This window comes from Spermophilus citellus (assembly GCF_964194105.1).
Source record: "Spermophilus citellus genome assembly, chromosome: 6".
NCBI lineage: Eukaryota > Metazoa > Chordata > Mammalia > Rodentia > Sciuridae > Spermophilus > Spermophilus citellus.
The window spans coordinates 97,087,603-97,111,813 of record NC_138187.1 but is presented as its reverse complement, the minus strand read 5'-3'; the positions used below and the strand labels follow the sequence as shown (position 1 = coordinate 97,111,813).

Sequence of the window (24,211 nt, the reverse complement as noted above, 5' to 3'; positions counted from 1 at the left end):
CAGATTCCTGACCTACCTCTGCTGGTCACATGAGCCACAAGACTAGAAGGAGAAGCCAAGTTGGGCTCCTCTCTGCATTTCTGACTTGAATCCCCCTGGGTACAGTCTTCTCTGTGCATATTTTAATAATGTTCTGATAGGTACACCCTGGGCCCCATGGCAGGAGCCTGCTGGGATTTTGAGGCAGTATTGGCTGTGACCTCCTGATTCTGCAGCAGCAGCTGGATGAGATGGCCTCTGGATGGCTCCACCTCAGCTCTCCTTGGCAAGAGCACTTTTCAAACATAAGTTCAGGGTGCAGCCTCTGGATCATTTAGGTTCAGGCTGCCTCTCTCATATACTGGTTTCTCTGTCAATTGTGTTTCTTTCCCTCCCCTCTCTGGTGGATCAGCACTGCTCCTGCTGCTGCCACAGCCAGGCTGGCTCCTACATACTCTCTCTTGTTCTTTGGTCAGTGAACCCAAATTTCTGAGTCTCTCAAACACTCTCTGTGCTGCTACAACTTCAGGGAATTCCCCCTTTCACCCATATCACTGGGAAGCAGCAGCCCTGATGCTTGAACCCCAAGCCACCGAGGGAGTGGAAAAGCAGCTGCCCGCCATCTCCAGTCTCCTTCATAATGATTAACCTCTTCATGATTTTTAAAAAATCTTTGGATGAGCTTTCTTTAACTTTAATTCAGTAGTTATAGTAATGCCTAAGAACAAGGATCTGCTCTGATGCTTACTTAACAATACCCTACCATTTATGAAGGAGTCATTTAGTCTAGCATTAAGCTGTGCAAATGCAATTGTGAAGTATTTTTATGCTATTCTTCCATTCCTATTTGAAAATGGCACTTGGGATTTAAAATCACTTGAATCATTTGAAGAACATTTCATTTCCTGTGCAAATGTGTTTCTTCCTGTCCTTTAAATAAGATACCTCAATTTTCTTCATGATTAACAAATACACTTGAGCCAGACTTCTTTCTTAAGTTGGCTTAGCATTTTCTGTCCGTCCGCAGATGGTTTCTGATGGGGATTCTTTATCCTCCAGGGAATGATCAGCCTTGTTCTGGAGTGCATCGACCGACTGCACGTCTATAGCAGTGCCGCACACTTTGCTGACGTCGCTGGGCGAGAAGCTGGGGAATCCTGGAAATCCATCCTGAACTCTCTATATGAGTTGCTGGGTAAGGACCTTGGAGTTCTTAGGGCAACTGAGTTAGTCTGTTTAACAAGGTCACAAATAGTTTAAGCAGTTTTATAACATGTTGCTGATCAGGACTAAGTATTTACCAGTAACTGATAATGTTAACTATCTAAATCTGAATGGGCAGAGTAGCTGGAGTAACAGATTGGCTTGGGCAAAGGCAGAGGCTGTCCATGCTCTGGTTTGTGGAGGTGAGGGGTCTCCATGTGGATATGAATTAAAAAATTCCCTTTTGTTTTAGAGTTAGTGTCACAAGCCTCCCTATTCTTGCAGCCCCTTTATGTCAGGGATCTGCTCTAATCTCCTTCCCTTGATGTTCTGCTTTTCTCAGTTTCTAACTGTGTTCAACCTACATCAAGTGCTGCTGGGGGTGGTTTCTGCCATGTTCCTGTTGGACCATTGGACACACAGGCCTTTGTTATTATGGGCCTGAACTATTGCAGTTGCTTCTGTTTATCTCTTATGCAGAACTGAGAGGGGCCTCAGATTTTATCCTGTTTGCAAGTGAGTAAGTGGCTGTCTTGGTAGAGGGCATTTGTTTTAGTCAGCTTTTTTGCTGCTATAACTGAATGACCCAACCAGCACAATTACAGAGGAGGATAGGTTTATTTGAGGGCTCACAGTTTCTGAGGTCTTAGTCCATTGAAGGTGGGATCCATTCCTCAAGGCTGAATATCATGGCAGGAGAGTGTGGTAGAGGGAAACAGCTCACATTGTGACCAGAAAGCAGAGAAAGACTCCACTAGCCAGATACAAATATATACCCAAAGCCACATCCCAGTTCCCACCTCCTTCAGCCACACCGTACCACTTTAGTTACCACTCAGTTAATCCCTATCAGAGGATTAAATCACTGGTTGGGTTAAGACTCTTACAAACCCCATCATTTCTCCTTTGAATCTTCTTGCATTGTCTCACAAGTGAGCTTTTGTGGAACATCTCACATCCAAATCATAACAGTATTCATCTATACCTACCACATTTCTCAATTAGTTGTATGGTCCTGGTTTCAAAGGCAAGAACAGCCCTTTCTAGATTTTGCAACTCTGTCATCTAACTTAGCATCTGGCATGGAGTGGATATTCAGCAAATGAGCATCGATGAAATCAATGGGTTCCGGTGGAATAGGAAGGTGTGCTGGATCATGGAATAGAATAAGGCATTTTTAGTATGAAGAATGTAGAGCACTCAAAATATTTGAAAATTCTTTGTAATGTAACTGAACTTCATTAAACATCATAGAGTCACAATACAATTTAGCAAATAAAACTCTTGTGCTTATTCGACATAAGAGGTAACATTTGGTTGGATTTGTGTGAGCAAAATCAAGGACACTGAAGGTTTACAGCCATCTGGATTCATTATTTTACGCACAGAATCATTAGGATAAGGATTTTGTGGTGTCAAAATACCGAAAGTGTAGAAGTGCAGAAGTTATAGCACTGAATTTCTGAATGAGGGACAGGCTGGAGTGGGTATTTTTGTTTTTGTTTTGTTTTTTTTATCAGCACAGTGTAACTTAACCTCTTGTGATACCAGATGAATTCCTCAAAGGAGGTGCTTTATGAAGAGGTGTGTCAGTTGTGTGTCTAAGGGTAGAGTGGGTCATGTGCAGAGAGAAGGTTGTGGGTAAACTGAGGTAATACACATCTTATATTTTCCTCCCAACTAGTCCCTGCAGTCTCTGTTGGCCCCTCAGCAGGTCATGTGTCCATGAACCATGAACTTGAGCAGAAGGAATTATGATGATTTTCATGTGGTCATAGAAAAGTCCATTCTGGCAAACCCCACACTTCAGTTTCAAACCTCCACAGCGTTACCTGGGAGTAAGTGTGATCATCGTAGAGTCTGTAGAAGTAGCATTAATGTACTCCAAGTGCTGGGGCTGGGACATGAGCACAGCTCCTCACTGTGACTAGTTTTGTAATTTGCTTTTATGGGACCATGGCTAGAGAGGTGATTTTAAAATGGCTAAGTCAAATCAAAAGAGGAGGAGAAGTTGCAGGCGGGATGGTGTGTCTTGGGATGTGTTCAGTCCTGAGTAGCTGAGTCTCCAAACCCTAACTGCCTTAAGCAACAGAGGGGCCTTATGGGCTCATGTAGCTGGCACTCATCCCTCCACTGTGTCTCCACTCTGCCTTCTGAGGTGGTCAGCCTCCTGTACTGCTCGCTCCCACTTATTGCCTCTGCAGGGTGCTGTCAGTTCCTGGTGCCCTAGGTGTCCTCTGATAGGCAGGGAGAAGTAGAAGAAGCCTGCTCCCAGTAGCTAGCTGTCTTTTCAGAGAGAACATGCCAATTCCCAAACCCTTGATAAACCACAGCTCTCATTTCATTAGCCAGTCATTCTGGCAGGCGAGGGAGTTTTCCCATTACTGGGTTTGACTGGCCAGGGACCCATTCCTGAAAGGGCACTCAAGCCCCCAGCTGCCTAGCTCTGCCAACGACGTGACCTTGGGCATGGTGACAGATTTGTGTTCCATTTTCTGATCTTAAAAGTGGAGGAAGTAGGGCTGGGGATGTGGCTCAAGCGGTAGCGCGCTTGCCTGGCATGCGTGCGGCCGGGGTTCGATCCTCAGCACCACATACCAACAAAGATGTTGTGTCCATGGAGAACTAAAAATAAATAAATAAATATTAAAAAATTCTCTCTCTCTCTCTCTCTCTCTCTCTCTCTCTCTCTCTCTCAAAAAAAAAAGTGGAGGAAGTAAAAGTACTTTTTTTTTTTTAGGGTTGTTGTGTTGATTACATGATTTCATGATGTTAGGCACTTGGAAACATGCTGGGCAGGTAGCCAGTGACACCTGTATTTACAATGAAAAATGCAAAATGGCGATATTGAGTTCCCTTGTCATTGGGTGGCTTAAATTTGGTAAAGGTGTCAAATGCTTAGCAGATCACATTACATTGCTCTTCTAACCATTATGCCAATTTCTTTGGATACTTGTGTCACTATTGTTTCCCTGTTGACACAGTAACATTTTCTTCTCCAAAATCTACTTTCATTTCTCTTGTTATTTAGGTTTTTAAAATAACCACTTAGAATTAGTGGATACAATAAGGAAAGTTCTGGATTAGCTTGTACACATAGGATCATGATTGTGGTTGGTCTGTGAGAGGAAGTACAGCATTCTATATAGTTATCTCCAGTCTGAAACTTTTATCCTCTATAATCCCACATGTTCTCTGAAGATACCATTTCCATCTCACACACATGACCTGATACTCTAAATATAGTCAGCTCACCACAACTATGGGATCTGCCTCTGTGGATTAAATTGGACATGGACTAAAACTATTCAGAAGCTTGGCATCTATACTGTACCCTAAATGATACATCAGAACAACTATTAATATGGTATTCTGATTGTGTTAGGCATTTTAAGTAACTCAGCCATGATTTAAATTCTGCAGGAAGGCATTTATAGATAATGTAAAAAAGCAAAGCCATTTTTACACAAAGGGCTTTAGGATTTGAGGGGTTTTGTTCCGGTGGTTTTGTTCCCATTGGATATGGAGGTCAGACTGTATTTGAGACTTGAGTGATTTTGATCTAGATCCTGTAAGATTTCTGGATGCTGTCTCTGCCTCCTCCCCGTCAATCTTCATTTCAGACTGCAGGGAGGCTCATGCTCTTCCTACCGAAAGTCCAGAGCTGCTGACGCTGCCTGCCTGCCTCTAAGCCTGGCCTCTAGAGCACCCTGCCCTGTTCCCAGCCTCATCTTGTCCTTTCTCCCTTGCCCACTGTATGGTTTCTCTGCCAGGGGTCCTCCCAGTCCTTTCTTCCAATTCAGAATCACACCTCCAGCACGTCTGGTGTTACTCTGTATCAAAGAAATTTGAATATTTATTAAATATATGTGTCTATTCCCTTAATTGTTTACATCTCATTTAATTAAGAAAGATTTGATGGTGCTGTTACTTCATATTGACATAGTTAGAATTCCCAGAAATTTTCCTTAAAGGAAGATAATGGTATAATAACCATGTATGTCACATGTCACTGAGAACACAGTGATTTCAGGCACATGGATATTTTTTACTTTTAAACTATTTTTTATATGGGACAAGAAATCAATTCTAGGTATACTTACCCCAAATGAAAATGCCCTAGTATGCAAATACATTTGACCTTTACATTTGCACTTTGCTACTCTCAGGAGTTTCTGTTCATTGCCCATTCCACACCTGTTTCTTCTAGGTAATTCTGGGTGTTTGTTTATTTAAATTCTTCAGAAAATTTCCTTTTCCCTTCTACCTGCTTTCTCAAGCATCTTAATTCCTGTGTGGTGTCCTGGTGGGACGTCTTTTTATAACAGAGGCTAACAAGCAGGGGGCGGCACATGGACTTGGCATCTGATGAATCTCTTGGTGTTGATAGAATGTCTTGTTCTATTTGGGTTTCTATAAAAAAAGACCATAAAATAGGTGCCTTATAATCACAGATGTTTGATTCTCATTATCCTGGAAGCTGGGAAATCCAAGCTCAAGGCTCCAGCATATTCTGTGGTGGAAGGGGAGAGGGTGTCTCTAGGGTCTCTTTTTACAAGGGCATTTAGTTGCATTTCTGCAGTCTCTGTTCTTAAGACGTAAATCTCCTCTCACAGCCCCCACCTCCTAAGGCCATCACCTGGGGGGTAGGATTTCAGCATATGAATCTTTCAGATTATAATAGAACCTTCATCCATTTCTCAAAGATGAATTGATTGTTCACCATGGGAGGGGCCCTGACCCAGGCATTGAGGGACAGTGGTAGCTAGGGTAGGGTGCCTGTTCTTCTGGAGCTCATAGTGGCATGAGAGGGACTGGTAGCAAAGATAACACAGCCAGCCACAGTGCTGTGTGGTTGTGTTGCAGTGCCCATAGCAGAGCTGAGGCAGCCCCACCGTCCTTTCTCACCAGTTGTTGCCATCACACCAGAAGGGACTGCAGACGTGCCACCCAGAGTAGAGTAGTGAGTTTATCAGAAGGGATGGAAGAGGGCACTCTCTCAAGGGAGAGAGTAGGTCTTCTTAGAAGGGAGGAGTGTCCCTCCCTGCCCTGCAGTTCTATTATAGGTCTCATGGAAGTTTCCAGAATCTTTCCCAGGCCCACCTCTAGACTTTTGACTGACAGCAGTATGGCATCAGATTTCCAAGTCCCCACTGCACATAGCAAGGGTTTAGGGCAAGTCTAGGTCACCTTGGCCCTTGCTGACTGGTTCTTACAGATTTTATAATTAAGTGAAATTTGCCTCATCTCCCTGAGTTCTAGGATCTGGTCTGTGAAAAAAATATTCCCCCAGATAACTTGTGGTCTTCCCCTATGCATTTTGGGCTTGCATTTCTCCTGCAGATAATAGGAATATAACACATCCTTTTGACTTAAGCCAGGTAGGGTTAAAGGTAAATTGCTTGGTAAAAGAAAGCATGTGGGGGTCAGCACAGTAATCCATTTTATAGAATTACTCCCTTAATCTCATGGTCCCATTACTCACGACTAACTGTTGCCTATCAGTTGCTGACTGGACTGCCTGTCTATCTGAATAACCGTGGGAATAAGTAAGTAGCCAAAGACTGATGAAATTGACTATATGGCATCTACAACTTTTAAGATTATATCATCATAGAATCAAAATAGATGAGAATTTGCAAAAATATGCAAGCTATACAAAAGACAAAGTCTGTTTTTAAAATACATTGTTTTTATAAATCTGTAAGAAAAGGTAATATTACCTAATAGAAAAATAGGTAACAGGTAGAGACCTTCAGTCCAAGAATAATAAATAATAAAAGACTTTCAATATGACAAATAAAGAAATGCAAACTGGAATAATAAATAAGAACATTTTACTTAGTAGGTTGGCACAGATAAAAATTTTGAAATACTCATCATGGGGAAAAGTGTCTAGTAATGTGTTCTTTCTTGAAGTGTAAATTGATGTAATTCAAAAAGCCAAACTTTGCTCAGACAAAATATATAAAATTTTAGGTATCTCCTTTTTATTTGGGGGAATTTTACTTTAAGAAATGTGTCCTACAGACATATTTGTACAAATGTGAAGAGGACATCCACTGTAAAATTGTTTGCACATAAGATAAAATCAAAAGCAAACTTTCTAATACCAGGGTTATGTAAGTTACAGTTCACTTACATAGGGCAGTACTGTGTTATTGAAAATTGAGATGAAGCTGTCATTTGGAAAATTGTATGAAACAATAAGTAGCTGCTCCTTTTAGTGTGACAACCTATGGTTTGATGTTAAGTGGAGAATAAAATGCAAAGGTTTGCTATGTATGGATTAAGATTCTGATAGCAAGAAAGTGAAAATATGCAGAGAGCCGGACACAGTGGTTCATGCCTGTAATCCCAGCAGCTTGGGAGGCTCATGCAGGAGGATTGCAAGTTCAAAGCCAGCCTCAGCAACTTAGGCTCTGAGCAAGATACTGTCTCAAAATAAAAATTTAAAAAGGTTAGGGATATGGCTTAGTTTTTAAGTGCCATTGGGTTGAATCCTCATACCAAATACATATGCATACACGTACACGCAGAGAAAGGCACCTCCTGTTTATACACTGAACATTTCTGAAAGTGCACACAGGAGGGGATGGTAGGTAGCTTTCTTCTTGGAAGAAGGAATTTGATTTTCTACTTTAATTTCCTGTGTATTCTGTAATTTATCTGTTGAAATGCATTACTTTTGTTAAAAAAAACAGTTAACATATCTGACAAATGCTAGAAAAATGATGGTAAAAGAAAAGCTGTCCATTAATTCCAGTTAAGTTAAAAAACAGAACATTTTTCTATCAGTGTAAATAGACTTTCTCTCTCCCACCACCACCCTCCCCACACGATAGTTTTAATGCAACAGGTGTTTTAGGTAGGTAGAATTGTGAGAGACAATTTTTTAAATTGTGTTTTTTTAATTTCTCTTGATTTCTGTTTTTATTATAGTGATTATTGATTTTATAACCAGAAAAATTAACAAATAAAACTGTTGAATCTTGATGTGCAGAAGACTTCAGGACCATCTACTTGCTGCCACTTCTGTTAAATTCATTGTCATTGCTTGACACATAGCCATATCAAGGATGCATGTTTCTACCTCAGTCTGGCTGGGAGAGTCTCAGATCTGCACAATAATTGGAAATTCTATAATCTATTTGCAATTTATTGCCCTTTATTCAGCTACAAAAGGTGTGGTTCAAATATCAATAGGGTTATGTAATTCATGAAGCTCCCCCAGCCCCATTCCTCCAAATAGGTAGATGGTAGATTTGCTTCTAGGTTTGTGTGTGAAATAAGTCAGAACCTTCTTTTGCTTTTCTTTTTTTCTTCAGAGTGTGTTGTTAGCCTGGAAAGAGGAGAGGGATGTGGGAACTATGATCTATAATAATTTGGAATTTGACATGGATAGATTTAATATGTGTTTTAGGTGGAGAATGAAAAAAAGTAGATTTATGAGCTGCCACCTGGGAGACCTCAGGTGCTGTGGACACAGATACTCATAGTTTGAAAGTGTTCTGAGGTCCTCTTTCATACATCTTTCCTGACGTCCACAAAATTAATCTGTGGGATGATGGAAGGCAGGCATGATTTTCTAAAGATGTCTAGAAATGACTCTGGTGAACTCTCTGTGAATACTCATTTCTCACAATTCAAAGTATGCAACAAACAGGATGGATGGCTGCTTTTGTAATATGGCAGAGGTGACCGTTTCTGCAATGTTTAATTAGCTTTTACACTACTTGTGACCAAAATACTTGACAAGATCAACTTTAACGGGGAACACTTATTTCGGGCTCACAGTTTCAGATATCTTATTCCATAGATGACTGGCACCTTTGCTCTGGGCCCAAGATGAAGAATGTTGAGGAAGGGGCCTATGGATGCCTTGTGTAGTTTATTGAATAGGCATAACCCTCACCGCCACGTGCACACACACATGCTGGCAACACAGCACATTGCAGAGGGTTGTGAATTATGGTGGTCCCATGATTGACTGGGATCTGATGCTCTCTCCCATTGCTCGGTATCCCTGTCCCTAGAGAGCATGGTATTCCCTCTCTGTAGCCCAGGAACTGATCAAAATTCAAAATTTGAAGGTTGGTTTCTACTGAACGTGTATTACTTCTGCACCATTGTACAGTTAAAAAACTGTAAGCTGAACCATTTTAAGTTGGGGACCATCCATAATTAAAAGTACTTTTTTGCAATAATAATTTTTGATTAATTACCAATATTGCCTGCATTTCACATTCTGACTCAATGAAAGTTTAGGGATTTAGTTAGTTATTCAACATTAATGAAATTATTTCAGCAAGCTAGCATTTTTTTAAGTTTCCTTCAAAATGTTTTTATTATATTTAACATGTAACTTAGTTATTTAACAACTCTACACTCTTATTCCATAGAAGACTGTGCCAGCACTCATGCTGATAAATAATGTATCTTCTAAGTTTCATGCCCTGTGCAAAGGTACAGTAAGAGTATCAGATGGAAAGGGATTTATATTCAGGTTCAAATTTGCTGTGCCAGCCACAGGGCCTGATGCATTTGCATCAGTATTTCTGAAGTAAAGGAAGAATGATGCCAGGAGGAGGAAGGGTCTTAACTTTGTGTTCGAGGCCAACTAGGCAGAGATCAAAGAGCAGTTTGAGGCATGGCAGGCTCGTTCCTCATTTAGAAGAGAGCCTGTGTATAATAACATTTTGATGCACTTTTTAAAGTTGTTGTACTTTGGAGATGAGCAGAGCACTCTGACACATCTGATGGTGATTGCCATGCCACTCTGAATGTGGATGCCATTGTTTTTTCTCTGTTTTGGAAAAAGAGTAGCTTTATTGTATTATTTGATTTTAAAATTAATATATCTTGCTGGGCATGGTGATGAAAATTAATACATCTTGAGGGGCACAGTGGTGAATGCCTATAATTCCAGTGACTCAGGAGGTTGAAAAAGGAGGATTGCAAATTTGAAGCTAGACTCAGTAACTTACCAAGACCCTGTCTCACAAACAAAAAATATAAAGGACTAGAGATGTAGCCCAGTGGTAAAGCACCCCTGGGTTCAATCCCCAGCACCCTTTCCCTGTTAATACATCTTTCTTATAAAAAGATAATGAAATAAGATGGAGCTATTCTTAAAATTACTGGCCTCTCTTTAAATATTATTCAAAAATCTCAACAACCCTTAGTAAGCACTTGTGCTGTTTCTGACCAGGACAGAATTTATTTTTTTAAAAAAATACTGGGCTTGCTTTGAAATAATTTAATCCATTGAATTTTTACTTTAAATTTTTTAATTAAGTAAAAACAACTAGATTGAAAGACAAAAGTCATGTAGGAATTTCATATACAGAGTGTTCTTTGGTGAAAGGATTGTAAAAAAGGTGAGATGCAGTTAGAATAGGTGACCTCAGGTTATCTGAGTCTTTAGAATGCCATGTGACTCTCCAGGTGGAAAGGAGAGCTGTAGGAAAAGACACATGGTTTCCAAACTTAACTAGCCATAGCCATCCCATCGTTTCTCCATTCACATTAAGTTACACCCCTCTGTATACCTGCTGTTATGTCTCCTGGTGTTTTGTGCTGCATGTTCAGGAGAACTACACTACTCTTAATGTCTTTATCACATGGGAGAGAAGACTGAGCTCTAGGGAGATGAAATACTTGACTCTCATTGCTAATTGAGAGCAGCAGGTATCAGAACCCAAGAGAGCGGACTGCTGGGCTGCTGATTTTCCATCCCCTTCATTGTTACCTCCTAGTGTGGGAGTCTACTCTCTGGAATTTCTTCCTTCCAATGAGCAGAGATTGTTTCAGTCCCATTAATAAATATCAAGTAATTTTTAATGTCAGTTTTCTCTCTGTGTGTTTGCATTTGCATATGATTTAGGTGATACATGAAGATATTTGGTTCTTCATCCAACATTTGAGCACTTTCATTAGCTTACCTTGATTTTTGAACTGGAAAATTGTATCAATGTGAAATCATCTTCTTTTGCAGCGGCTCTAATTAGAGGAAATCGTAAAAACTGTGCTCAGTTTTCTGGCTCCCTCGACTGGCTGATCAGCAGATTGGAAAGACTAGAAGCTTCCTCAGGTATGTTTTCCGGTTCTCTCCTTGGTGAGAGATATTTTTCCTGTTTACTCTTGTTTTATGCCCTTTTAAGACATAAAAACAAACTCTGCTCAATGTGTTTCTTTTTAATTGGCTGAAACTCTAATGTGTTTATTGGGTCATTAGTATTGTCCTTAGTTACTTCTGAATATCAGTCTAACAGTATCCTGTCCATTTCCATTTTTAAAAGAGGTCTAGTTATAAAGTCCTGAGAGCCACTGAAGAGCTGGAATTCTCATTTTTCCTAATGGACTGTATAAGCAGAAAAATGGGCTGGGTATTCTCTGTTTTCCCTTTATGTTTAAAAGATTATTTGGATGGTTTTGGGAAGAGATTATTTTCTCAAATCACAGAGCACAACATTTCATTTAAGAGAACTTTGGTAAGAACGGATGAACAGTCTGTCTAATGGGAAAGTAATTACCATCAACCTGATCCAGGCATCTCTAACTTGTTTTATTCTGGTGTGGTGGGGACTTCTCTGTGATGGCCAGGCTGGCAAAGAGGGGAACTGGAAGAGGGAAGGGGCAGCACACTCGCTAGGTTCTCTAGCACTGGGAGGTTGGGTGTCAAAACCTGAGATAAGGAGATATATGGGAAGAAAATGGTTAGTCCCAAGGGATCAGGGTCACCTAGACGTCTGCCCACTAGCACTGATGTTCTTTTCCATATTTTACTTTATTTCATCTCACTTTCTCTCCAATATTATTTACATCCTGTCCATACAATTGAAGACAGGCAACATTGATAATTAAGAGTTGCCTCCAGCTTTAAATGGCAGACCCCTCGCCGCTATTACTGCAGAGTAGCAATACCTTCTCAGCATTCATGTTCCCCTGGGCAATTTCTAGAGTCCTTGAATTTACTTTTAGTTATTTTCTCACTGTGTGGTGGATCCTGGCTCCTGTCCTTCCTGTTGCTCATAGAGAGAAAGAAGCAGATGCATGAGGAAGGAAGCCGGGCATATGAGCCAGGTGGGAGGAGGGGGGCTTCTGCCTCAGCCTGGGAGATCGCAGTGGGCATGGGAGCAGCAGGTGCCCCGGAGCCTCTCCAGGGATGGCCCTGCCCTGCCGGTGGGACCAGTGGCTTAGCACACATAGCTTTGGTTTTCCTGGCTGTGCAAAACATTTTTCCTAAAGATTTTCCAACTCAGTTTTCTGTGGATGTCTGGGATGATGGGCTGTCAGTCTTAGAAAGCCAGAGCACAGACCAGCCTCTGAAGCTGAAGGGCATTACGCTTATGACTCCTTTCAAGCACATTTTCCTTTGTCAATTTTAGTTTTAGAAGCTGAAAAGCACAGTTGTTAAAATCTGAATGTCACTTATGTCTGGGTGTGCCTGGCTGTCCTGTTCTGGCCTCTGATTCACAAAGAAAGCCTTCCTGGGAGAGAGGCTGCTACTTCCTCAGCTCTGCCTGGAACAAAGTCACATAAAAGCTGCACACAGAGGACAGGGGAACTGCAGAATTGAAGGAATGGTGGCACCAGTGTTCTGTCAACTTGGTGGCCCCTTCTGGTTTAAGCCAGAGAGCTAGATGTTCCCTCACCTGCAGCTAAGCACCATGTTTGCAGAATTCCTCTTAGGATCTATTGTGTCTTCTACCAGCAATGTTGTAAGAATCTCATTGAAGTCATTGAGGTGCAAATCTCTTAATAAACCAGGATATGCCAGGTGCTGTTTTATGTGCTTTACAAACACTAACCATTAATTCTCACGATGGCTCTGGGGTAGTTGCTGTTATTATCCCCAGATCTTGGATGAGGAAATTATACAGATGAGACTTAGGGAAATTTAATAACTTAACCAATACAGCCACCTCATGGGTCCTGACTGTCTGGTGCCACTTTCCTTAATCTTAAATGACCTGTTACGTTGACTTGTTGAGTATGAGATTATTAAAGGAAGTGAAACTTGGTATAGTTATACTGATATGGTATTCTCTTGTGTCTGGTTCAGCTTTTTCTATTTTTTACACAAAATCTAATTTCTAAGCAGAGTCTCATGGGCTTCTCTTAATCTTGTTTTTCTTGACCCTCTTGGTGCACTCCTCAATGGCTCAATTATATTTGCTTATATAAATACCATTTGTGAGAAATGATCTGTAGTCCCAAAGTTAAGACATAAGAAAAAAGGGGGTGGGAGCTGGTGGAAAAAAATCATTTGTAGTAGAAGTGGCAGCAAAAACTATAGGAAGATGCAATGTAGTCACCAAGGGAGCTTTTAAAAAAAATAGTGAAACTTCACATAGCATTATCTTCTCTAACTCCATCCATTTACCTTCAAATGCCATGATTTTATTCTCTTTTATTGCTGAGTAATATTCCATTGTGTATATATGCCACATTTTCTTCATTCATCTGATGAAGGGCATCTAGGTTGGTTCCACAGTTTAGCTATTGTGAATTGTGCTGCTATAAACATTGATGTGGCTGTGTCCCTGTAGTATGCTGTTGTTAAGTCCTTTGGGTATAGACCGAGGAGAGGGATAGCTGGGTCAAATGGTGGTTCCATTCCCAATTTGCCAAGGAATATCCATACTGCTTTCCATATTGACTGCACCAATTTGCAGTCCCACCAGCAGTGTATACGTGTATCTTTTCCCCACATCCTCGCCAACACTTATTGTTTGTATTCTTAATAGCTACCATTCTGACTGGAGTGGAGATGAAATCTTAGAGTGGTTTTGATTTGCATTTTTTCATGTATTTTTTGATTGATTGTATATTATCTTCTGATAAGTGTCTGTTCAGGTCCTTGGCCCATTTATAGATTGGGTTATTTTTTTTTTTGATGTTCAGTTTTTTAAGTTCTTTATATACTGTGGGAGACGAACCTTGTACATGCCTGAATCACACTCCCTGGCTGGGTGCTGAGGTGCTCAGTTACAGAAATGTGGCAGAGCTTTCCCCACCCTTCTTGGGTTCGAGGGTCAGTGTCTCCTGCATGGGTGTGTCTTGCTACAGCCCCATGGGTGAAGCTACGCTCACCTGTTCCTTTGTAATATAACCCCTTGCCCTTTTTAGGATAGAAGCTTTCATAGAAGTGCCTTGTGTGTGTCCCCTTCTCTTACTGTGCCCTTGGGTGTGGCCTACCCAGGTGTCAGTCAACCTGCTGACAGTGGAAATCATGAAGATAGACTCAGCCTCCTGAAACCTGACCCCTGGCCTCATTTGAATAGCTTCTCCTCAATAAAAGGGGTCAGCGCGTGCTCTTCTCTCTCTTCCTGCGGACCCTTAAGGTCAGAGGAGCCTTAACAGCGACCCCAAAGAAAAAGGTATTTGTGTCTCTTGTGTGGTTATTTTGCACAGCCCAGTTAGCCGAGTTCAACTGGAGTGATCCCTGAGCCTTTTAGTCATGAGAACAGAAACCCCGCAATATATCCTAGAGATTAGTACTCTATCTGATGTGTGATCCCCCAAAAAAACCAAATGCTGAATGTTTTCTTTGATATAAGGAGGCTGATTTATAGTGGGATAGGTAAGGGGAGCATGGGAGGAATAGATGAACCCTAGATAGGGCAGAGGAGTTGGAGGGGAAGGAAAGGGGCATGGGGTTATTAATGATGGTGGAATGTGATGATCATTATTATCCAAAGTAAAGGTATGAAGACATGAATTGGTGTGAATATACTATGTATACAGCCAGAGATATGAAAAATTGTGCTCTAGATGTGTAATAAGAATTGTAATACATTCTGCTGTCATATGTAAATAAAAAATATTAAATAAAATGTGATACATATACACAATGGAATATTACTTAGCTATAAATAAGAATGAAATTTTGGCATTTTTCAGGAAATGGATGGAACTGGAAACTATCATGCTAAGTGAAATAAGCCAATCCTAATAAAATAAAGGCCGAATGTTCTCTCTGATGTATGGATGCTAAAACACAGGAGGGGAGGAGGGAAGAATAGAAGTTCATTAGATTAGACAAAGGGGAATGAAGGGAAAGTAGAGGGGATGGGAATAGGAAAGACAATAGAATTAACATGACATAAATTTCCTATGTTCATGTATGAATACATGACCAGTGTAAGTCCACATCATGTACAGCCACAAGAATGGGAAGTTGTACTTCATGTATGTATGTCAAAGTACACTCTATCATGTTTATCTAAAAACACCAAATTTTATAAGGGGGGGGAGAGAATAAAACAGAACAATTTTTAAAATTATTGAAAATTGAGAAATTATAATTGCACATATTTATGGGATACAAAGTCATAAAATATGTGCACATGGGAAATTATTCATTCAATCTAATATATCCATCATCTTGGATATTTATTCTTGTGAGAACCTTTGAGATTTTGAAATATACTCTCTTATTAACCATACTATATCTACCATACTGTTCGATAGATCTCATATACCTCATTCCACTTGTTCAAGTGGAAAAGTAACAGCTTGCCTTGGCTTGAGTCCCGTTGGAAGTTGACCTTGACATAAGATTCAAAGGCAAGTTTTTTGGGATATGAGAACATGAGATAGGCAAGGGGCCAGAGTGGCTGTGTTACAAGCGAGTCACTGCTGTGGGTGACCAGAGCTGCTTTCACCAGGGAAGTACACAGACTGTGCCTTGAAGTTTTTCCACCCCAGGGGCTAGGGTATGAGGTAGTGCTGTTCCCAGGGGGTGACTATTCTGGGGCCCCTCAGCTCTACTTGGGTCAGAGCCAATCTGGAAGCAAAGAAGCTCAGGAATTGGTGGAAGTGAGGCGTGTGCCCTAGGTGGGCAGATGAGGGGACGAGGGAAGAATAGAAGTTGTGGTAGCCTCAGCCAGCTCCCCTCTCTCTCATAATGGGATGACATGGCTCAGAAAGGGCAGCTGAACAGGACTTTACTCTTTTGTCAGATTCTGCATCATCACCAGTTGACCAGGGTCTCTAGTGCCTAAAGCTCTTCTAGAGTACCTGATCAGTTAATAAGAACAACTGCTCTGAATTCCTTGGGGGAATAAAAGAGAAATTAGTTATGGTCCCAGGCTTAATGTGTGATTATGCCTGGGACAGAGTTAGTTGCAAAGATACGAGATTGGTCTGAGCAAGTGCAGTTGATGTGCTTCTGAAGGTCAAGCTTTTCTTTAGGGTTCCCAGCCCTTGAAATACTGTTTGGGGATAAGAGAGAGCAGACGTCACCTAGTCAGAAAAGGCAGACTTTTGGCACGTTTTATTTCCCACACAGAGTTTCAGTGCTGCCAGTGGATTTTCCATGGGAAACCTGTGAATTCCTCCCAACACTTATTAAGTGCTTTGAAGGAGCCCCTTTAGGTGTGAGCAGATGGAGTCTGTGGAGCAGACATACGTGGAAGCTTTGTGCTCTTATACAATATGATTGAGAGTACCTGAAAATAGGTTAGGCTAGAGCTCCTGAAGTTGCCACAACCAGTTCTTGCAGAGTTAAAGCTCATGATTTTCCAAAGACAGAAGTCCCAGAATCCTATGTCCTGGGAGCCCCGTCTCTTCGACATCTAGTTGAGTCTGAGCTACATGGATTATTGTTCCACTGTTACTGGTGTAGAAAGCATAGTAAGCTGCAATTCAAGCAGTACCCATGATAACAGAGAAGGAGACAGTGAGCCAGAGAAGGCTCTGGAAAGGCAGCATGAACTTTGGATTTCCTGGGAAACTAGCCATGCTGAACCTGAGAGATCGTGCTCCTGAACGGGGGAAAAAAAAAAACTAAGCAGCAGCATAATGCCATTGGAGACTTTCTAAAGCAAATCTTTAATAGTGGCTACTTAGGTCAGTACCTTTTCAGCCCTAGGAATCCACACCATCATCATCCACCAGCACCCACAGCTCACCTGTATCACACACAGTGATTAATGTTTTATGTAATGATCGGGTCATTCACATCCAGACATGCAAGTGATGTTATGTTGACTGATCACTTGCGAAGGCAGGGAAATTTCAATTAATTTTTAAGAGATATTCATCCCAAACATTTGAAATAGTAATTAAAAGTTACTAGTTTAATAGTCAAGTGTCAAAAATCAGGCGTCTTTAAGCTAGGCTAGAAAAGCAGCCATGTTCCTGCTGTATCTGAAAAGAAAAAGAAGAAAAAGACAGAAAATAGTTCTGATTTGGAGGACTTCCTGTATTTTGCTGTTTTTTTTTTTTTTTTTTTTTTTTTTTTTTTTACCAGCAATGGGAAACGGGGGTGAAGGGGAGGTCTCTCAAAGTAAACTGTAAGTGACAGAGCATTTTCTTTTAACTTGTAGCCAAATTTATTTTATTTATTTATTTATTTATGTTTATTGATTTTTTTAAATGACAGCAGAATGAATTACAATTCTTACTACACATATACAGCACAATTTTTCATATCTCTAGTTGTATATAAAGTATGCTGACATCAATTTGTGTCTTCATACATGAACTTTGGATAATGATGTCCATCACATTCCACCATCCTTGCTAACCCCCTGCCCCCTCCCTTTTCCTCCCACCCCTCTGCCTTATCTAGAGTTCATCTATTCCTCTCATGCTCCCCCTCCCTACTCTACCCAGTATGAATCAGCCTCCTTATGTCAGAGAAAACATTTGGCATTTGTTTTTTGGGGATTGACTAACTTTACTTAGCATTATCTTCTCCAACGCCATCCACTTACCTGCAAATTGCTGAGTAAAATTCCATTATGTATATATGCTACATTTTTTTCTCTCACTCCAGTCACAATGGCAGCTATTATGAAGACAAACGACAATAAGTGTTGGCGAAGATGTGGGGGAAAAAGGTACACTCATACATTGCTGGTGGGACTGCAAATTTTTGCAGCCAATATGGAAAGTAGTATAGAGATTTCTTGGAAATCTGGGAATGGAACCACCATTTGACCCAGCTATCCCTCTCCTCAGTCTATACCCAAAGGACTTAAAAACAGCACACTACAGGGACACAGCCCCATCAATGTTTATAGCAGCATAATTCACAATATCTAAACTGTGGAACCAACCTAGAGCCCTTCAATAGATGAATGGACAAAACATTTTTAATAGAAAAAAGGAAAAACAATTAGCTTGTTACCTGAAATCTTTACTGTTTTCAGAATGCTTTTCTTCAAGCCTGACTGTGATGAGATGGATAACAAATTACAGTTTTAAAAAAGTTTCTTCCAAAAAATGTCTTGAACCATCTCAGTGTTGGAAAAAAAAAATTTAGTCCTTTGTGCTATATAGTTGGGTGATTTTGTACTCATTTTCCCACGGTACCTTTTCATGCATCTTGGTCATTTCAAGTAATAGGCACCAGAAGTTCCTAGTGTCCTTTTAACTTTTTGTGACAGACAGTCCCTGGTGGCCTAGTTCCTGGATGGTGGCTCCAGGGTTGTTCAGATTTATAAGACCTTTTGCTTCTGTAATGTGTTTTGTTACTAAATAGTGTTTCAGGTTCACAGAAGGTGTTTAATTTTTTGTATACACTTAACCATGTTCTTTTACATTCTTGGATTGTTTTTAATTCTGTCTCAATGGTACATTATATGATTCTTTGATGGTAATTGTGCTGGCAGAGGTCCCTCCTTTAAGTAGGGAGCTTGAATTGTCCTGGAGTGTCAGCTGCTGATGAGCCCTATTGAGGAAGGGCATGAGGCCTGATCTGAGAGCCATGGACACCTCAGTGCAGAACCCTCTAGATTTGCAAGTATGGCAGAAGCTGCTGGCTCATAGTTGAGCCTGATCTGACAGAGGCAGGCTAGTGATTTGTATTAACTGGCTTCTCGGGGTTTGATGAGCAGGCATGGACCAGGGAATGTCTGAGGGCAGGTGGTCCCCTGGCTCCTATTCTGTCTCTTCCCTGAGTTTGGTGCTGTCTTGACCCTAATCCATCCTGGCCCAGTATCCTGAGCTGCTGCTGCACTGCAGGTTTTATAGAAGACCAGCAGTGGCCAGCCTGCGAGGACAAGTACATGTTAGCTGTTGCCACCTGTCTCATTGGCCTGCTCTCTCTTGCATGCAACCACTTCCTCCTGCCAGCCCCTAATCCAGGGGAACTTTTGTTTCCCCGGGGGTTTTTGTGGTGGGTGGGGGGACAATTCCTGGAATCCACATTTCTGTCCTGCTTCCTTCCGTTTACCAGGGTTTCTCTGGAGCCTGGCCACTTGTAGCCTACACAGGTTCGCCACTTCTTACTGATTCTGTTTCTCCTTGCACAGCCCTTCAGTGTGACTTTCATATAATCCTGGTGAGCCAGAGGAATAAAGAGGAAGTCTTGTTTCAGAAAAACCACAGGATTCAGGGAGACCTCACTTGGGGAACACTTATTAGAAAACAAGATTGCAGATGGTGATTCACTTTCCTCCTGGCCTGCATAGTCCCGTGGGGTGCTGAGGTGGTGTTTCCTTGACAGAAGCAGAACTGAGGTTGCAGCTGTGATGACTGCTACTGATAGGTAGCTGTTTATTGCCACTGTCTGGCCTGGCTAGTGCCACTCTGGTTATTCACGAATCCTATCATGACCCTTCATCAAATAATTGCACTGGGTCACTTGCCTTTTGGCCATGCTTCAAGTGAAGTGTCCATGGCCTAACCAAGGTGCAACATCGTGGCTCAGAGCCTGCTCTGAAGGACTGATTAATCTGCATACTCTTGCTGGAGAATTCATCCTACAGATGCTTACATGTACATGGCTTTTAAAATTCATTTAAGAGGCTTTAGACCATGTTTTCCATCTTCCAGCGTTTCTGTGGATTCTTCATTTCAGAGGGAGAATGCAGTCATTAGTTTTGAGTATTTTACTGACTGCCTAGATTTTCACTGTGTAGCCTAAATCTGAGATGGATTTAGATACTGTGCTGAGAATGTCATGTAAGTGGAACATCCCTAATCCAAAATCATGAATCTGAAATGATCCAAATCCAAAACTTTTTGAGCACCAAAATGACACAAAAAGTGGAAGGCAGGACACCTAACTTCATGTGGCAGAGCAGTCAGAACACATAGGACACCACTTCCCTAGCGTCCACAAGTGGGATAACACTCCTACCCCCTGGTACTTGTGGGACATAGGCTTCGGTTGCATGTGCAAAATGATTTAAAATATTACATGGAATTGCCTTCAGGCTGTGTGAATAAGGTGAAATATAAATGAATTTTATGTCTAGACTTTGGTCCCAATTTCAAGGTATCTCATTATGTATATATAGATATTCCCAAATCTGAAATACTTCCATTCTCAAGCCTTTGGGGTAAGGATTACACCACTGAATTCCCACAGTTAAGCTATAAGGTGGATTCTATTATAATTTTCACTTTACAGATGAAGCATGTGCGACCACGCATCTTAGAGGTCACTCTTTCAAGGTCTAAGGAGGTGCTGTTGCTAGGATTGAAATTACGTGCTGTAAGCTCTGTGAGACCAGGATGATAACAACTTCTGCTCCTTTTTTTGTTCATTCCCAGGATCTAGCACAGCATGTGGCCTCTCTGATGTACTGCGTGATGAATTTTAGAATAAGTGACAAAATGACCCCCCGCCCAAGCACGGAGTCAGCAACATAAGAATGTCTTACAAAATGTATGGTTTCAAGACTGTCACTCAGCATTCTATTGGCTTTTGAGATGTGACAGTTGATACAAAAAAATCAGTATAGAATCAAATTCTAACATTGTTATTTAGTTGTTTTATCAGGAGCTGCCTTTAATTGATCCTCTGTAAATTGTCTGTTAGCCTCTAGTTTGTCTTTTATAAATCCCTAAATTGAAGGCAGCCAGCCTTTGGGAGCTTGAGGACACACACAGTACATCATAATCACATTGCTCATTCTGTGTGTTTTGCCTCTGTTGAGTGACCCCAGGAAGCTTCAGCTCACATCCTTCTTGTCTTCCAAAAACACACCCTGAAGCCAGGTGCAGTGATGCATACCCATAATCCCTGTGACTCAGGAGACTGAGAGGTTCAAGGCCAGCCTCAGCAGCTTAGTAAGGCCCTAAGCAAATGAGTGAGACCCTGTCTCAAAATAAAATAGTCTGGGGATGTGGCTCAGTGGTTAAGCACCCCTGGACTCAATTCCTGGTATCAAAACAAACCTTAAAACATTCCCTAGGCCCCCTCTTTTTTGCTTTTGTACTTTATCCATGATATTTCATGATGTTATGTATGAATAAGAATGTGAGACACTAACTTCCATTTTTCTTAAAATTTTCCTCTTTCCTAATTTCACGAAGCTGTATTATACTTTAACCTCTGTCACTTTTTCCTCTTCTCCTTAGTTTTATGTGAGTTCAAGATATAGTGAGAATAGTTTCTTCTTTCACCTCAGAACCTTGACAAGCAGTTTGAAGTATGTGCAATTATGTGTTTTTCCTGCCTGCTGTTGTATGCCATTGTTTTCTTTAAACTTTTATATATTTGAATATTAACATCAGTTTAATCTGTTTTTCTTTCTCCATTTTGGGGAAATATGGGACTCCTATTTAGAATAATCTCCATTTGTTTCATGAATTGGGCTCTGTTACAGAAAATCGAGCAAAATGCACGTTGTTTCTTTTTACCTTTCTCTTTGATTATTTGTTGAAAATGTTAAGAAAATAGAATTTGATCTTTTATTAAAACTCAGTTTCTTGACTTAAAATTGATGTGCATTATAATTGCAAATAAAAATACTCTTGCTGATGGTACTTCAAACTGTGACATGCAAAATTCACAGTAAAATTTAAAAATGTGTTGTAATAATGTTACTCATTGCTTCCCAATCCAACTCCTACTAATTGTTGTGGGTGAGCAGAACTTTCCTTACACAGGGGGAGAAAACTCGGCTTCAGTCAGCTTAGGCTAAGATTCTGCCATTCCTATGTCTACATTTTCCCCAGATTGCTATGCCCACCCTGGAGAGGAGGCAAGCTGGGAAGCAATACCAGATTTTTCTCTTGTTGCAGTTTAATTTACATTAGTGGGATAAAGCAACAGTTATGTATCTTTATTGAACCTCTCAAGTTCATGAGCCCACACAGAAATTTGTGCCTTAACATTTAACTGAGCCTCATACAGCCTCACCTTGCTGAATCGAGGGGTACTCCAGAAAACAACAGAGAGACTCTTTGGACCTTTGCCTCATGGAGCCAGCCTGACCATGACTTCTGCTCCCCCTGGCTTCCTTCCTGCACATGCTTTTCTTTCTGAAGATGTTAATGACATGAGAAGGATCCCCTGTCATCATCACTCATACTCATTTCATAGAACTTCGAAATATTGAAAGAGAAGCATACTGTTCCAGCAATAACCAGCACTGACATTTTTATGTATCAGCTTGTGGTCTTTTTAAAAATAGTGGTTTATAAAAGTATACAGTTGCATCATAAGGTATATCTACTCTTAAAAATTTATATTATACATTATATCATTCTATGTTATTAAAAATTCACTAAAATTATTTAGTATAACTGGCAAAATCCAACTACTTTGCCTTACTAGTTTTCAAAGTTTGCTTTTTTCTTATTTTTTTTTTCACAATCTGTAGTACATTCATAATTCTTTCATTCCGGTAATACTATTAAAATCTTCCAAGCTTTTACATTTTTCTCTGAGGACACAACCGTAAGCCTTATGAAACATCGCTGTCTCTGGGTCTTACCCAGCACGTGTGCTCTTCAGTGGTCAAGTCATCTTCAGTCGAGTGTCGCTCTCATCTTTATTAAGCATCATTTCTCAACCAAGAGCTCAAGGCCCACAGCAGCAGAATTTAAATTGCCCATAAAAGTATATTCTTTGTTTTGAAAAATGAGTCCTTTGGTGTTTCCAGTTTGTTTATCTTCAAAAGATTTTCACTTTAGAAAAACAGCATATTCACAACTTATTCCAACATTTCAAAGTAAAAGTTTTCTCTGATGTTTTGTGGTCAGAACTTGTACAAATACACAGTATACAATTAAGCTCAGTTGTTTATTTGTAGGATCTGACCAGGCAAAATTGAAAAAGGATTTTTAATATTAAAGCCAAAATCCTGAAGTCCTTCTATTAGACTGTCACATATAAGAAACGTCAGGGTTTTGTTGTCACGTTACCATTCTTGGATTTTGATATGTTTATTTCTGAAATCCAGTCTTACATCCTTTTCTGATATCCTGTTTTATGTATGCTGTGGATGTTCATGACTATTTCTTAACCAGAGAATTTGTTGTTCTTGGTCTTTTTACTCCTAATGGTTGAATGTGTAGCAGAGATTGGCTCACATTTGCAGTAAAAGGCCGAAGTCTTAGTTTGTCTGGGCTGCTAGACAAAGTGCCATGAATGGGGTGGTTTATAAATAACAGAAAGCTGTTACTGTCTGTTCTGGATGTTGGGAAGTCAGGGATCAGGCACAGTAGATTTGGTGTCTGGTGGGACTTTCTGTCCTTGTAGAAAGCTCATCTTTCATGGTGGAAGAGACAGAAAATCTTCTTTGGGTCCCCTCCCTAAGGGCACTAATCCTCTTCATAAAGGGTCTGCCTTCAATACCCAGTCACCTCCCAGAAGGCCCTGCTTCCTAATGTTATCACCATCACTTGGGATTTCAACGTATCAATTTAAGGGAAAAACAAACATCAACCCACAGCAGCCAGATAACAGGCCATAAGCTCTGTGGACGTAAGGTCTTTGTCAAACTAAGCTCTGCCTTGCAGTAGGAAGTGGCCATAATAATCTGTAAATGAATGTGCCTGGAAAAATGCAAATAAATAAACAAAACCTTGTTTACAGAAGTACACTGGCACATATTCTGTATTAATGAATAATGGAAAAGACAAAACATCAGGAATTTGCATGACTTGTCTTTTAAAAGTGCTTTTCCTTTCCCCTATGTTAGGTCAGCTAGAATGACTGGGTTTGTTTCCTTGCTGTATTTGTAACAATGGCAAAAGTAGTGAAGAGTTTTGGATCACTTTCGAAAACGTCTTTAACTTAGCTTCTCATTATTATTATTTTTGGCTCCTTTTGATT

The 24,211-nt window shown here is 40.6% G+C and overlaps 1 protein-coding gene across 1 annotated transcript in view; it reads left to right on the top strand.

Annotated features, from left to right (window-relative positions):
* RYR2 (ryanodine receptor 2) overlaps window positions 1–24,211 on the top strand; it is a 610,498-nt gene that overhangs the window by 322,263 nt on the left and 264,024 nt on the right. Inside the window, exons 16-17 of the mRNA XM_081299889.1 lie at window positions 1,039–1,174; window positions 11,180–11,275. Of these exons, the coding sequence (XP_081156015.1) occupies window positions 1,039–1,174; window positions 11,180–11,275 (232 nt within the window). The remainder of the gene's footprint in view (window positions 1–1,038; window positions 1,175–11,179; window positions 11,276–24,211) is intronic.